Here is a 15,440-nt window from a genome sequence, read left to right as displayed (position 1 = left end):
ATGAAACTAAAAGTTAATTTTTGTGCAGTTTTAATTGTGAAGAATTTTAAATGCCAAAATTGGTAGTATGGACTGGAGCCACTGAAGGTTTCAGAACAGGGGAGAGGCATTCTCTTCCCGAGGCAGACCTATCTGGTAAATCAAATCATATTCAGGTCTCTTGATGAGCATGAATCAGAATTAAGAAGGTCAGTGAATCTAATGTTTAGATGGGCTTAGCTATCTCCACAGGAATCATCTTTCTAACATATCTGAAATACTGTCATATTTGTCATCCTTTTAATTTTTATTTTTTTACTTACAGAATTTCTTTGCTGACCATCTGTCTCCTCACATGGAATTGTCATGTTCTTTCTTTAAATAGTGCAAATATCTTCAATATTGTTACTTTCCTAGTTTTGATATTTTGGGGGCCTTTCTTCACGGAGACTCTGTTTTTCTTTGATCTGAGAGTTTAACTCTATATATTTTTTTTATTTTCAAGTTACTGGAAGAGGCACCCGTACTCACCCGGTCTTACGTTCTTACTTGCCCTCTCGATTCTCCTGCCAAAAAGGATCTTTACCCAATCCCCAATTTTATCTTCCGTCCATCATCCATCCACCTACCCACCCATTCACCTACCTACTTACTTAACTACTGATCAACTTACCTCTCCATCCATGTACTGTTAGAACCTCTATGGTTTAAATGAGATGGAAAGAGTTAATAAAAAAATATCAATGGCAGTGTTAGTTTCTGACTTTGGTGAAGCTGGCTAAAAACAGGAAGGTATGAAACGTTTGAAACAGGAATGTAATGCTAGTAAGCGGACAAGAAGCAGAAAAGGGAGTCTGAGTCTTGCAAGTTAGAATCTAGTTAGCTTATCTTTATCTATGCTGGACCAAATAGTGGCTGGGAGTATACATGGTGATTGTGTGTCAAGTTGTTTTGAAATGGTAGACTTTTTGAGCTTAACTCTGTCATACAGATAAGAGAACTGAAGGCTTAGAGATGGTCCAAGGCTATAAGAGAGCCCACAAGTGGCAGTGTCTGGCTTTCAGCTGTACTCTTAGGTTGATGTTCTTTGTTATCTCAATAATGATTAATTAATAATACATAATAATGCATTAATTAATAAATTGATGAGTTCCTCTAAATAGATGAGAGGCAGCAGAAATGGAAGAGAGAAGAATGAAAGATGTTGAAAGAAGGATTAGGCCTTAGATGAATTGTTAAAAGTATTCTACTTTTAGACTAGTCTATTCCAGGCATCCTATCAGTGCTATCATTAGTTTTTCTATTTGTTTTTCACAGAAGCCCCTCCAAGTAGGTATTGATATATCTGTTTTGAGAGTTTGAAAATAGAGACTCACTGGGGTTAAGTGACTTGCCTAAATGTTACAGATCTGACATCTGAATCAGGGGTAAGTGGCTTTAAATACGGTGCTTTTTCTGTTACACCACTAGTGAGTCTTTACTATACTGTACTTTTTATCATTATTTTAGGGTATATTCCTTCTACTGGAGAATCACCCAGGCACTTTCAGAGCAAAGATTCTATCCCCCTTTCTTTCAAGTATGCACTTCATGATTCAAAACAGCATTGTTCAGGATTTCATAAGCTTTTTAGTTCAGAAGCTCCAGGGCAGGTGTTAAATTTTCAGATTCCCAGGCATCTCTCCTAGAGATTGTCCAGGTACAATTTTCAAAAGTTTCTTCAGATCCTCTAGAGTCAAAATGAGTTGGGAAGTGTTAATATATTATTTTAAATAAATTCAGGTCAAATAATTGATGACTATCATTTTCTGTTCCCTTTTGGTTAATGACAGGAAGGTGCATACTACCACAACTGGGGAGGGAATAGCAATAGGGCATAGAAATATCATTGATATTCAGTAAGTGTTCATTAGGTTCATCAATTAAAATGATGTGTTCTGTTAGATCAAGAAATTTTGTTTTAAAATTGGTGATAATGTATTTGATACTAACATAGCAAGAAGCTACTGTGCTTAAAATCCATACATTTGTCCCTTCAGAATAAAATCTGAGAACATATGCAAGCTGCTCATCTCTCTGGTCCTGCCTTCTCCCCAGCAGCATCTTTTTTTTTTTTTTTTTTTTTTTTTGAGATGTGGTCTTGCTATGTTACCTTGGCTGGTCTCGAACTCCTGAGCTCAAGCAATCCTCCCACCTTGGCTTCCCAGAGTGCTAGGATTACAGGCAGCAGCCACCACACCTGGCCAGCATCTCTCTCTATTCTGTTTCTCATCCTTGTTCCGTAGTCACAACTGGTTGGCTGAAGAGCAGTGGCTGTATTGAGTCTTTGTTTTCCCATCTCCTTGCATGTGATGTGTAGTAGGTGCCAGTAAATGTTTATGAGTGAACAGAGCCATCATTCACCTTCTTATCTTTCCTTTTTTTTTTTTTGGAGACAGATTCTAGCTCTGTCGCCCAGGCTGGAGTATAGTGGTGCTATCTTGGCTCACTGCAACCTCCAAGTGATTCTCCTGCTTCAGGCTCCAAACTAGCTGGGACTACAGGTGCACGCCACACCGCCCAGCTAATTTTTGTATTTAGTAGAGAAGGTTTCATCATGTTGGCCAGGATGGTGTTGATCTTTTGACCTCGTGATCTGCCTGCCTCAGCCTCCCAAAGTGCTGGGATTACAGGCGTGCACCAATGTGCCCGGTCATCTTTCCTCTTACCTAATTAGTATAAACATTCTGCTTGTTCAGTTTAAGTAGATAGTATGGTAATTAAGAACACGGATTCTGGAACCAGATTGCCCAGGTTCAAAGTTCTGTTTACACCCTTGTTAACACTGCAGTCTTAGGGAAGTTACCTTACTTTTCTGTCCCTCATTTTCCGTATCTGTAAAATAAAGATAATAAAACGACTGTTTTATAGGGTTGTTTTGAGGCTTAAATAGATAAATACATGAAAGCACTTGGAACAGTGTTTTATATATATAATAAATGCTATCTAAATGGCTTTTAGAAAATAAAAATAAAATCCATGCTCTCTTCTTTCTCACTGTCTCTGCCTTCTGTCCTGTCATCATCTTTTACCTGGGTCATAGTAGTGGCCTCCCAGCTGATCTTCTTGAGTCCAGTCTTGCTTTCCTGCAGACCAACATACATGCTTTTGTCAAAGTGAGTGAGCTTTCTAAACTTCAGATTGGTTATGGCTTTACCCTGCTTAAAAACATTCTCTGGCTCTCTAAGTAGATGAATTAGATGAACCGTCGTATAAGCCCGTTGCCCACTTTTCTGGCCTATCTTTTCCCTCACTGATGCCCGTGGTGCTAGACCCCGTATGGACATTCAGTTTCTTGAACACATTATTTTATTTTATGACTTTGTTTCTCACTCATGTATTCCCCTTTCTGGCATTTTAAAAACAGATATGCCCTCTTGTACTAATTATTATTTCATTTCTATTTAATATACTCATCAAACTATCACCCTTCTAATTTAGAGCCACTGCTAGACTGTGAGCTCTTTCATGGGAAGAATTAAATATGGTAGATATGGTAGTCAGCTACTATATAAGGAAATTAGATATGGTAGTCAGCTACTATATAAGGAAATTAGATATGGTAGTCAGCTACTATATAAGGAAATTTGGAAGCTCATATCCACACTAATATTTTATTGAGTTTCATCCAGAGTAATGATTAGATCATAGACCTTCTTTTTTGGTTTAGCATTGGAAGATTTTTTTTTGACTAAGAGATCATTAGGACAATTCCTAAAATTGGGCTGGAGGTTGATATGGAGGTGAGGAAGGGGAAGGGAAGATTTATTAGTATCAACATCTCTGGCAAAGAGAGTGTGGTTAGAAAAAGTGTATTCTGAAACTAACATTGCCTTGATACTTTTTACAAAACCTATAATCAATTCAATTTAAAATGTAAAATAAAAGGATAGAGTTTTTTTTGTTTGTTTATCAAATTAGAGGGCATAAAGATTGAGAAGCAGGGCCAGGTGTGGTGGCTTACACCTGTAATCACAGCACTTTGGGAGGCTGAGGTGGGAGGATGGCTTGAGGCCAGGAGTTCAAGACCGGCTGGGTAACCTAGCAGGAGACCCCATCTCTACTGAAAAACAAAAAAAAATTAGCTGGGTGTGGTGGCCCATGCCTGTAGTCCTAGCTATGCAGGAGGCTGAGACAGAATGATTGCTTGAGCCCAGGAGTTTAAGATTACAGTGAACTATGATTGCACCACTGTACTCTAGCCTTGGTGACAGAGCAAGACCCTGTCTCTTTAAGTAAAAAAAAAAAAATTGAGAAGTACTGCTTTTGACAACAACTAAACTGGGTCATATAATCTGCTTTTCTCTTAGCACAGGGTGAACTGTTAAAAGCAAAGTTGTTTTTTTTTTTTTTTGTTTGAGGTGGAGTCTCACTCTGTCACCCAGGCTGGAGTGGAATGGCACGATCTTTGCTCACTGCAACCTCTGCCTCCTGGGTTCAAGTCATTCTCCTGCCTCAGCCCCCTGAGTAGCTGGGACTACAGGCACTCACTATCATGCGCTAATTTTTGTATTTTTATAGAAACAGGATTTCACCATGTTGGCCAGGCTGGTCTTGAACTGTTGACCTCAGGTGATCTGCCCGCCTTGGCCTCCCAAAGTGCTGGGATTTCAGGCGTGACTTACCACACCCTGCCAAAAACAAATCTTACCATGCCTTTTTCACTACCAGTAATTTTCTCTGTCTGTCACCCAAGCTGGAATGTAGTGGCATGATCTTAGCTCAGTGCAACCTCAAACTCTGGGTACAAGTGACCCTTCTGCCTCAGTCTCCCAACTAGCTAGGACTATAGGTGCATGCCACTGCACCAGCTGATTTTTTAATTTTTTTGTAGAGATGAGGTCTTCCCTTGTTGCCCAGGCTGGTCTCGAACTCCTGAGCTCAAGCAATTCTCCTAAAGTGTTGGGATTACAAGTGTGAGCCACTGCACCTGGCAACTACCAGTAATTTTTAAAGAAGGATATGTAAACTTATTTTTTAAAAAACTTTGATAACCTTTTCTTTAAATTCTATTCTGCTGCTACTTGTTTTGTTAGTACTTTAAGTAGTAAAAATTGTTTGTATCCTGAATTTTCGTTACAGATAATGTAGTATCTTTTATGTAATGTAGACATTTGTCCTGGTTTGTAACAGTGATGAATATAGAATATTTCCTATAAAAATCAATGGTTTTAAATAAAACTAGCTGATTTGAGATAAATTTATATATACTCTGTTTTAAAGAAAAGTGTCCTTGTAACTTTTTCTCAGATTTGAGATAGAACCTTAGTTTTTGTTGTAAATAGTTATGATTTTACATTACTATTCACAGATGGAAAAAGGATAGCAGTGGAAATAAAATCATGCATCCTGTTTCTGGGAAACACATCTTACAGTTTGTTGCAATAAAAAGGAAAGACTGTGGAGAATGGGCAATCCCAGGGGTAAGCATTCAAATTAAATTAGTGTTTAAGTTCTTTTTAGTTGCTCTACTTACTACATGGTTATTGTTTGTGGATCTTTTCTATTCAATTTTCCTCTATTCCTTCCCACTTGAATTAGTAGTTCTTTTGTTTTTCATCCCTGCATGAAGTGTCATTGTCAGCAGCAAGTTTAGGATAATCCAAGACTGTTAGAATCTGCGTCTAATTCTGACACCCTTGGGAAATAACTTGGGCTTTGATATTGGATGTAGGTCTGTGTTCTGGCCATTCCACTTGCAGCTGGGTGATTGGGAGTTCAGGTCCTCATCTTTAAAATAAAGAGATCTACTTCACACGATTATTAGAGATCACATATAAATAGGCATTCATTATGTTGGATCCCATTTCAGAATTTAACCTCTACTCCAAGCCCAAAGTAGTATTTTTAAGCACTTTTTGGTTGAATTCTGATAACTTTTGACAACATTTAAAAAATTAACTTTTGTTATTTACTGTTCCTTGTAGTTTAAATAATTTCTATAATGTCATCGAGATGAGTATACTTTTGTTGACTTGTAGTTTGAATTTATGGCAGTGGTATATTTGAAGGGGCCATTTATTTTTTATTTATTTATTTTGAGACAGAGTCTCTCACTCTGTCATCCAGGCTGGAGTGCATTGGTGCGATCTTGGCTCATTGCAACCTGTGCCTCCTCTGTTCATGCAGTTCTTGTGCCTCAGCCTCCCACTATAGCTGGGATTACAAGCATGTGCCACCATGCCTGGCTAAGTTTTGTAATTTTAGTAGAGACGAGTTTCACTATGTTGGCCTGGCTGGTCTTGAACTCCTGGCCTCAAGCAATCTGCCTGCCTCAGGGCCTCCCAAAGTGCTGGGATTACAGGTGTGAGTCACCACGCCCAGCCTGAAGTGGCCGTTTAAAATGTTTATGTGTGTGGTAGAGGGTTTTATATTTTATACCATATTGTGAAATGGAGATAGTTTGATATGAGGATGACTCTTTATAAACATACAGTTATCTGCAAGAATGTTTTTTTCTTTGTAGAATAAAAATGGAATGGAAATAAGGATCTCAACTGACTCTGATAAAAGTTTAGGTTAATTTCTGTTTTTTTCTTCTTTTTGAGACGGAGTCCATTCAGTCCATTGCTCGGCTGGAGTGCAATGGCATGATCTCAGCTCACTGCAACATCCGCTTCCTGGGTTCAAGCAATTCCCTGCCTCAGCCTCCCTCGTAGCTGGGATTATAGGTGACCACCACCACACCTGGCTAATTTTTGTATTTTTAGTAGAGATGGGGTTTCACCATCTTGGCCAGGCTGGTCTTGAACTCCTGACCTCGTGATTCACCCGCCCTGGCCTCCCAAAGTGCTGGGATTATAGGCATGAGCTACCTACCGCGCTCAGCGAACTTTAGGCTAACTTCTGTGAGCCAAATCGTCAAACTTCACTTAGGTTGAAAGCAATAATGTAATAATGATTTCATCACAGAATCTTACATTTTTATTGTTATTTGAAATTCTTATCAGGAAACTGCTGTCATTGATATCATTTTGACAGTTACTCATCTAATCACTGTATTTTTAGTATCTTCCTTTTGTCAGCTAATATTTTAGACATTGAGGATACAACAGAACAGCATAAACAAATATCTCTATCTTTTGATGCTCACATTCCAGTTGGAGAGACAGATAATATAAGATATATAAGTTAAATATATCCCATCTAACAATAAGTATTAAGAAAAAAACAAAAGCAAGTTAGAGGACTAGGAAGTGTTTGAGAGTTTGCAGTTTTAGACAGGGCAATTAGAGAAGACCTCCCCGAGGAGGTGCATGTTAGGTAACTATCTGAAGGGAAATGAATTAGTGAACCATGCAGATAACTAGAGAACAGCATCTTGGATAGAGATAATAGCAGGTGCAAAGGCGCTCAGTGGGCAGCATGTTAGGCAGGTCCTGGGAACATTGAGGAGATCAGTGTGGCTGAAATGGAATGAACAATGGGGGAAGAATCAATGTGCTGTATTATTTCTTGCCTCCAGTCCTTTTTCCTTAGTTTGAGTTTGGCAAGTACCAGGAAATTGGTTTGATTGGCTCAGTTTGCCATAGGCTAACCTTGGACCAATCAACTGTGGCCAAATACATGAAGTATCCTTACTGGCTTCTTCTGCTAGCAACAGATGGTTTAGAGAACAGCGTATCACAGAGAAATGGGGATCACTATTATAAGCAGATTGAATAATGTTCACTCTACCACTCAATAAATATTTGTTGAAGAAATCAAAGCTGATCCCTTTTTTCAAATTTTTAAATGTGACTCTTAGGGGATGGTGGATCCAGGAGAAAAGATTAGTGCCACACTGAAAAGAGAATTTGGTGAGGAAGCTCTCAACTCCTTACAGAAAACCAGTGCTGAAAAGAGAGAAATAGAGGAAAAGTTGCACAGACTCTTCAGCCAAGACCACCTACTGGTAAGAAATAGTGTTTCTGGGAGGGATTTAGTTCTGTGGATTGTTAAAAGTGACTTAAAAGTTGACCTGGAAATCTGTATGTCCTTCTCTAAATAAAGTGGAATACTTGTATATTTAAAATATATTCACAAAAACGAATTACAGATCTTCACTGTAAATAGGTTTCTATTTAAAGTTTTATAGCCCACCTTTATATAGGCTAAGATGATCTATATTTAGTTCATTTATATCATTTATTATAACAACCTTTTTCTTCTTAGTTTTTCTTTTTTCTTTTGAGATGGAGTCTTGCTCTGTCACCCAGTCTGGAGTGCAGTGGCATGATCCTGGCTTACTGCAACCTCCACCTCCCAGGTTCAAGCAATTCTCCTGCCTCAGCTTCTGAAATAGTTGGGATTACAGGCACCCACCCCCATGCCCAGCTAATTTTTGTATTTGTAGTAGAGACACCATGTAGTATTTCACCATGTTGGCCAGGTTGCCCTTGAACTCCTGACTTCAAGTTATCTGCCCTCTTTGGCCTCCCAAAGTGCTGGGATTACAGACGTGAGCCAACATGCCTGGCCTGTAAACTATTTTCTTTCACATTGAGTACCCATCCAACAGAAAGCTTTTTGTATGTGCATGAATTCAGCTCTCGCTGAAAGAACATTTACATTTTAAATTATGTCATACAGAGATTTTTTCTGGTTGATAATCATTTAAGTTTCATGTTTGTTTTGTCCATATACCCTCTATTCTTTTGATTTTTATTTGAGACAGGGTCTTGCTCTGTTGTTCAGGCTGGAGTGCAGTGGTGTTACGGCTCACTGCAGTCTCAACCTCTTGAGCTCATGTGATCCTCCCACGTCCGTCTTCTGGGTAGCTGGGACCACAGGCACACACCACCGCACTGGGCTAATTTTTTTTTTTGTTTTGCAGAGATGGGGTTTTACCATGTTGCCCAGGCTGGTCTTGAACTCCTGGGCTCAATTGATCCCCCCACCTCAACCTCCCAAAGTGCTGGGATTATAGGAGTGAGCCTGGCCTTCTGTGCTTTTAAAAAAATACCTTACAAGGTATATGCACACTAATAATAAGAAAATAATAAATTTTTTTTTTCTTTTTTGTTGTTGTTTCTTTTTTTCTTTTATTTTTTTTGAGATGAAGTCTCACTCTTGTCCCCAGGCTGTAGTGCAATAGTGCGATCTTGGCTCACTGCAACCTCCGCCTCCTGGGTTGAAATGATTCTCCTGCCTCAGCCTCCCAAGTAGCTGGGATTACAGGCGCATGCCACCATGCCTGGCTAATTTTTATATTTTTAGTAGAGACAGGGTTTCTTTTTTTTTTTTTTTTTTTGAGACGGAGTCTCGCTGTGCTCCCAGGCTGGAGTGCAGTGGCGTGATCTCGGCTCACTGCAAGCTCCGCCTCCCGGGTTCACGCCATTCTCCCGCCTCAGCCTCCCAAGTAGCTGAGACTACAGGCGCCCACCACCACGCCCGGCTAGTTTTTTGTATTTTTAGTAGAGACGGGGTTTCACCATGTTAGCCAGGATAGTCTCGATCTCCTGACCTCGTGATCCACCCGCCTCGGCCTCCCAAAGTGCTGGGATTACAGGCTTGAGCCACCGCGCCCGGCCGAGACAGGGTTTCACCATGTTGGCCAGGCAGGTCTTGAACTCCTGACCTCAGGTGATCTGCCTGCCTCGGCCTCCCAAAGTGCTGGGATTACAGGCGTGAGCTACCGTGCCTGGTCTTTTTTATGTCATTTTTTAATTTGGATTGCTTGTTTTTCAGAATTGGGATTTAGTTATTTATGTTGTCCAGATTTTTTTGGGTTACATTTGTGCTAGATGACTAGATCCAAATATTTTCATATATTAATAGCTTTAAGTAGTAATCTTTAGTTTTACTTATGGATCTCCTTTGTTTAACTAGAAGAGTTTACCTTTATATTTCAGAAACCATAATCACAGAAAAATACTTAAATCATGGACTCTCTTAAAAAATCATATTGCCCAAATCTGACTATTCTTACTTTCTGAAATTAGAGTTTGAAGTGTTGACAGTTTCATGATGTATTTATTTATTTTGAGACAGTGTCTTGCTCTGTCGCTAGGCTGGAGTGCAGTGATGTGATCTCAGCTCACTGCAACCTCTGCCTCCCAGGTTCATGTGATTCTCCTGCCTCAGCCTCCCGAGTAGCTGGGACTACAGGTGTGTGCCACCATGCCCAGCTAGTTTTTGTGTTTTTAGTAGAGATGAGGTTTCACCATGTTGGCCAGTATGGTCTTGATCTCTTGACCTTGTGATCTGCCTGCCTCCACCTCCCAAAATGCTGGGATTACAGGCATGAGCCCTGTGCCTTTCCTGAGGGTTTCATGTTTTTTAAAGCTGCCTCAAAAGAGAATATTGTTCTGTGGGAAGTTTGAAACAAGCACATAAAGTACTGCATTAAAAATTTTATGATAGATACATTTCTTTCTTTTTTTCTTTCTTTTTTTTGAGACAAAGTCTCGCTCTGTTGCCCAGGCTGGAGTGCAATGGCCCGATTTTGGCTCACTGCTACTTCCACCTCCTGGGTTCAAGCAGTTCTCCTGTTTCAGCCTTCCGAGTAGTTGGGACTACAGGCGTCTACCACCATGCCTGGCTAATTTTTTTGTATTTTTAGTAGAGACAGGGTTTCACCTTGTTGGTCAGGCTGGTCTCAAACTCCTGACCTCAGGTGATCCACGTGCCTCAGCCTCCCAAAGTGCTGAGATTATAGACATGAGCCACCACGCCTGGCTGATACTTACATTTCTTAAACAAAATTTTGATAGAAACACATAACATAAAATTTGCCATCTAAACTGTTGAATGTACAGCTCAGTAGCATTCAATATGTTCATGTTGTTGTGCAACAGGATATTTACATTTCTGATGCTAGTGAAGGTAACGTGCTCTGCTGTACTCATTACATCTTGGACTTTTAAAAAATCTTTCTTCTTTTGAAAATAGATATATAAGGGATATGTTGATGATCCTCGAAACACCGATAATGCATGGATGGAGACAGAAGCTGTGAACTACCATGACGAAACAGGTAACTTTATATTTATTAAACTGACTGGGATTAAAGGATCAGTTTAAGCCAGTAGCCCACTAAGGCATGATTAAATCTGGACTATTTTAGCATCTTAAACCAATTAACAGTTGATTGTAGGATTGTAGTTATATGAAAGCAAAATTGTTGGTATTAAAGGAATACGTAGGAGAAATCTTCAAAACTGTTTTCACCAGCGATTAAATTTTCTTTAATCCATTGGTAACATTTGAAATTAAGGTTGAAATTATGGGCTAAAATGGTATGCTTTAAAGATGTCAGATTATTTATTGAGTAGGATTCATTTTTTTTGCAAAACAAAAACAAAAGCAACTGGGATTTGGGTAGGAAGTATGGCAGTGATGAAGGAAATGGGATTTATATCTTACTATTTGAAATATTTTTATAATAATCTTGGATTATTAAAACACAAAGCAATAACAAAAAATTCCAAGTGCTGAGAAAATTTACATGAATGTTCTTTCTGGTCCATGGAATTTAAAATTTTATGAGGAGGGTCAAACCTGTTATTACAGAAGGAGAAAGGAAAAATCTGCTGTCTTAAAAATTAATTTGATCTTAATGTACACATTGAATGGCTCCCTTGAAACATATTTTATTGCTAAATTTAATTTGTTTTTATTTGTAGTGTAAAAGTGGGTGCATCATGCTAGAGAAATGAAATGAATGTTCCACTCATGGTTCTTTCTGAGCTGTGTAACCTTGTACAAATCACTTGTCCTCTTGGACTCAGTTTTTTCACTTACAGAATGGGCTAGAACTAGAAGATCTGTCATTTCTATGTCCTGTGCTTTTGCTTGTTGAACTTGGAGGAAACTCCTGGGGCCATTTTCCATTGCTTCTGTATTTCCACTTAGGTATATTAGAAGAAATATGCAGATGTAAATTAGAAGCAGGTCTGTACAACTTTAGTACTGATAAATTTGTTAACTACTTATTTTTGGAATTAAAAACAGTAACTGATCCTTCAGAGGTTGATTATAGAGTTCATAGGTTGTTCGCTATTTTTACCCTTTTTCTCTCTTTAAACTTAAAAAATTGTGTTTTGATAATTCCAAAATCTGTGCCATATTTGAGTTTGGTTTTAATATTTGCTTTGTTTCTTTAGGCTATGTTTTTTGCCTTTTAGCATGCTTGCTTTTAGTGCCTTTTTTTTTTTTTTTTTAAACTCCGAGATGGAGTCTTGCTCTGTTGCCCACGCTGGAGTGCAGTGGCATGATCTCAACTCACTGCAACCTCTGCCTCTCGGGTTCAGGCGATTCTCCTGCCTCAGACTCCCAAATAGCTGGTACTACAGGCATGCACCACCATGCCCAGGTAATTTTTGTATTTTTAGTGGAGATGGGGTTTCACCATGTTGGCCAGGCTGGTCTCAAACTCCTTACTTCAGGTGATCCACCCACCTTGGCCTCCCAAAGTGCTGGAATTACAGGCATGAGCCACTGCGCCCGGCTGTAGTGCTTTTTTAAAACTGACCACGATATATCTTGTAAAGGGAACTAAGGCAAATGGTTCTTTAGTGTGAGGTTTTATGTTTATCTGGCTAGGAGTTAGGCTGTGTTTGTTGTTTGCTGTAGTTGTATGTGTCAGAGGCTAAAATTTCCTATAGTTTTGGGTTTCCCTGGAGACTTCTTAAATAAGGTCTGAAGCATGCCCTTCTTTCAGCTCTCTTCACCTTTTATTAAACAGCCCTATTGATAGATATGGTGGTAAATTGTGGAGTTGGATATTTCCTTTCCCTCAGATTGCTTAGGGCTTGGTAAAATAGTTTTCCTTGAGGGCAGAGTGATCTGGCTATATTTCAAAATGGTTACCTTTCCCCTCTCCATGTTGGAAGGGAGAGAGGATTTTTCTCCAGTCTTCACCCAGTGGCTTTCTTGGAGGTAAAACTCACTAACATGGAGGCCACCCTTCATACTGGTATGGCTGAGCCCCTAGGAGATTTTGTCTTTCAAGCTAGTCCAAAGGTCAGCTTTCAGCAGTTCGTTACCCTTTAAGTGTTCCTACCAGGCGCTGACTCCAGTGGTAGGCTTCTCTCCCTCGTCAGTTGTGAGTCTCTGCATTTGCCTGTCTCTCCAGTTTTTGGTGTGGCAGTGTGCTCTCTACAAAGAATACAAAAAAATTAGCCAGGCATGGTGGCGAGTGCCTGTAATCCCAGGTACTCGGGAGGCTGAGGCAGGAGAATCGCTTGAACTCAGGAGGTGGAGGTTGCAGTAAGCCGTGATTGCACCACTGCACTTCAGCCTGGTCAACAAGAGCGAGACTCCGTCTAAAAATAAATAAATAAAAATAAAATAAAATAAAATATTTAAGTAATGTTGCCTTGAATAATAGGCTTGTCTCTATTTCATTAGAATAAATTCTTCAAAGTGGAGTTACTGGATTGCTTATTGTATCTTCAGTGCCTAGTACAGAATCTGGTACACAAGATGTACTCTGATATTTACAGAATGAATGCTTGTCAAAGAAAACTTATTTTTTAAAAGCTCTTGATAAACATTGCCAAATTGCCTACAGAAATATGCCATTTATATTCCCAACTGTGATTGGGAACACTTATTTTTTATTTTTATGATAATTTAAATTTAATATTTTTTTTTTCGAGATGGTGTCTTACCCTGTCACCAGGCTGGAGTGCAGTGGTGTGATCTTGACTCACTGCAACCTCTGCCTTATGGATTCAAACAATTCTCCTGCCTCAGCCTCCCAAGTAAGCTGGGACTACAGGCATGTACCACCACACTGGCTAATGTTTGTATTTTTAGTAGAGATGGGGTTTCACCATGTTGGCCAGGCTGGTCTTGAACTCCTGACCTTAGGTGATCCACCTGCCTCAGCCTCCCAAAATACTGTATTACAGGTGTGAGCCACTGTGTCCGGCCTAGTTTAAAATATTTTAATAAATCTATTTATAAATACTTGTATTTATTAAAATATCTTAAGTACTTAAACATACTTTATGGTTTTTGGTTTGGTGTTATGCTTAGAAAACTCCACTTAAGACTATAAAAGGAGTCACCAATAATTTGTGGGGTTTTTTTACGTTTAAATCTCTAATCCATCTTGGATTGATTTTGATGTAAGGTTTCATATTCGTATAATATAGTCTCTTTTTTAAGGATAATCTTTTTAGAGAGAAGTCTTTGTATTGTGTGTTTGTCTAAAATTTAGGGACTTGGTTAAAATTTGGGCATTTTGGAGTAGTCTCGTTTTTTTTCCTTTTATTCATTCTGCTGACCAGGGCTGGAATAGTCTAGTTTTTAATTCACTTGGCCAGCTAGTACAATGATGATTTGAGATTATTTTAAGTAAGAATACTTGACGATATAGATATGCTAAAACAGAAATGAATTCTTCTTGGTGATGGTTTTTCTTTGGCAACCAGGTGAGATAATGGATAATCTTACGCTAGAAGCTGGAGATGATGCTGGAAAAGTGAAATGGGTGGACATCAGTGATAAACTGAAGCTTTATGCCAGTCATTTTCAGTTCATCAAACTTGTGGCTGAGAAACGAGATGCACACTGGAGCGAGGACTCTGAAGCTGACTGCCATGGGTTGTAGCTGATGGTCTGCGTGTAAGCCAAAGGCCCACAGAGGAGCGTATACTGAAAAGAAGGCAGTATCACAGAATTTGTACTATAAAAAGGGTAGGGTAGGCCACTTGGCCTATTTACTTTCAAAACGATTTGGATTTAGAGTGTTTCACATCAGAATAAAATGAGTAAGATGAACTAGAACACAACATTTTCAGCTTTTTGGTCAAAAGAAATATAAGTAGTCATATTTGGTATGTATTTAAGCATGACTTAAATGAAATGTAAACAACTAATGCTCTTTGAAGAATCATAATCAGAATAAAGATAAATTCTTGGTCAGCTATAACTTCTGTTTTCCATCTAGTTCTTGTCTGTCAATGCCTTTCCTCCCGCTCCCCATCTTCTGAGGCCTGAAGGATGTTCCTGCCGCATCGAACTCCTTTAGGCGGAGTACCACCATTGGATGTGCAGTTTAATGTTTCATCTGCTTTTTCTTTAAATTATTTGCTTCACATGATCTTGTTGAAGCTAATTTTGAAAATGGAAACTATGTTTTCTTGACTTTAGAATCATTAGTTTTAAGAGGAAATTTTAGCCACTAGTTAATAGAGGTCAAGATCAGTGAACAAGAGCTGATATTCTCATTTTCAAAAATTCTGAATTAAAAAAAGTCCAGGAAGTTAGTATTTAAATCAACATGTTCATTTCACTCTAGTGAAACTACTGTATATTATAGATCAGTTAAAAATGGATGTCCAGAAAAGAATTGAAATCAGACAGGACAAAAAATTACTGATGCTGGTGAGGTTGAGAGAAAAAGGAATGCTTATACACTGTTAGTGGGAGTGTAAATTGGTCCAACCATTGTGGAAGACAATGTAGAGAGTCCTCCAAGATTTAAAGAT

General features: G+C 38.9%; 1 protein-coding gene across 4 annotated transcripts in view; it reads left to right on the top strand.

Annotated features, from left to right (window-relative positions):
- The window catches only part of NUDT9 (nudix hydrolase 9), a 38,531-nt gene extending 23,650 nt beyond the window's left edge, over positions 1 to 14,881 (top strand). For all 4 annotated transcript variants that reach the window (XM_025386227.1, XM_025386226.1, XM_025386228.1 and 1 more), the window contains 4 exons: positions 5,330 to 5,441; positions 7,766 to 7,912; positions 10,891 to 10,975; positions 14,382 to 14,881. In XM_025386227.1, coding sequence (XP_025242012.1) covers positions 5,330 to 5,441; positions 7,766 to 7,912; positions 10,891 to 10,975; positions 14,382 to 14,560 — 523 coding nt within the window. In that variant the 3' untranslated portion in view covers positions 14,561 to 14,881. The remainder of the gene's footprint in view (positions 1 to 5,329; positions 5,442 to 7,765; positions 7,913 to 10,890; positions 10,976 to 14,381) is intronic.
- Positions 14,882 to 15,440: the final 559 nt, after the last annotated feature.

This window comes from Theropithecus gelada, chromosome 5 (assembly GCF_003255815.1).
Source record: "Theropithecus gelada isolate Dixy chromosome 5, Tgel_1.0, whole genome shotgun sequence".
NCBI classification, from domain to species: Eukaryota; Metazoa; Chordata; class Mammalia; order Primates; family Cercopithecidae; genus Theropithecus; species Theropithecus gelada.
This window is presented reverse-complemented; position numbering and strand designations above follow the sequence as displayed.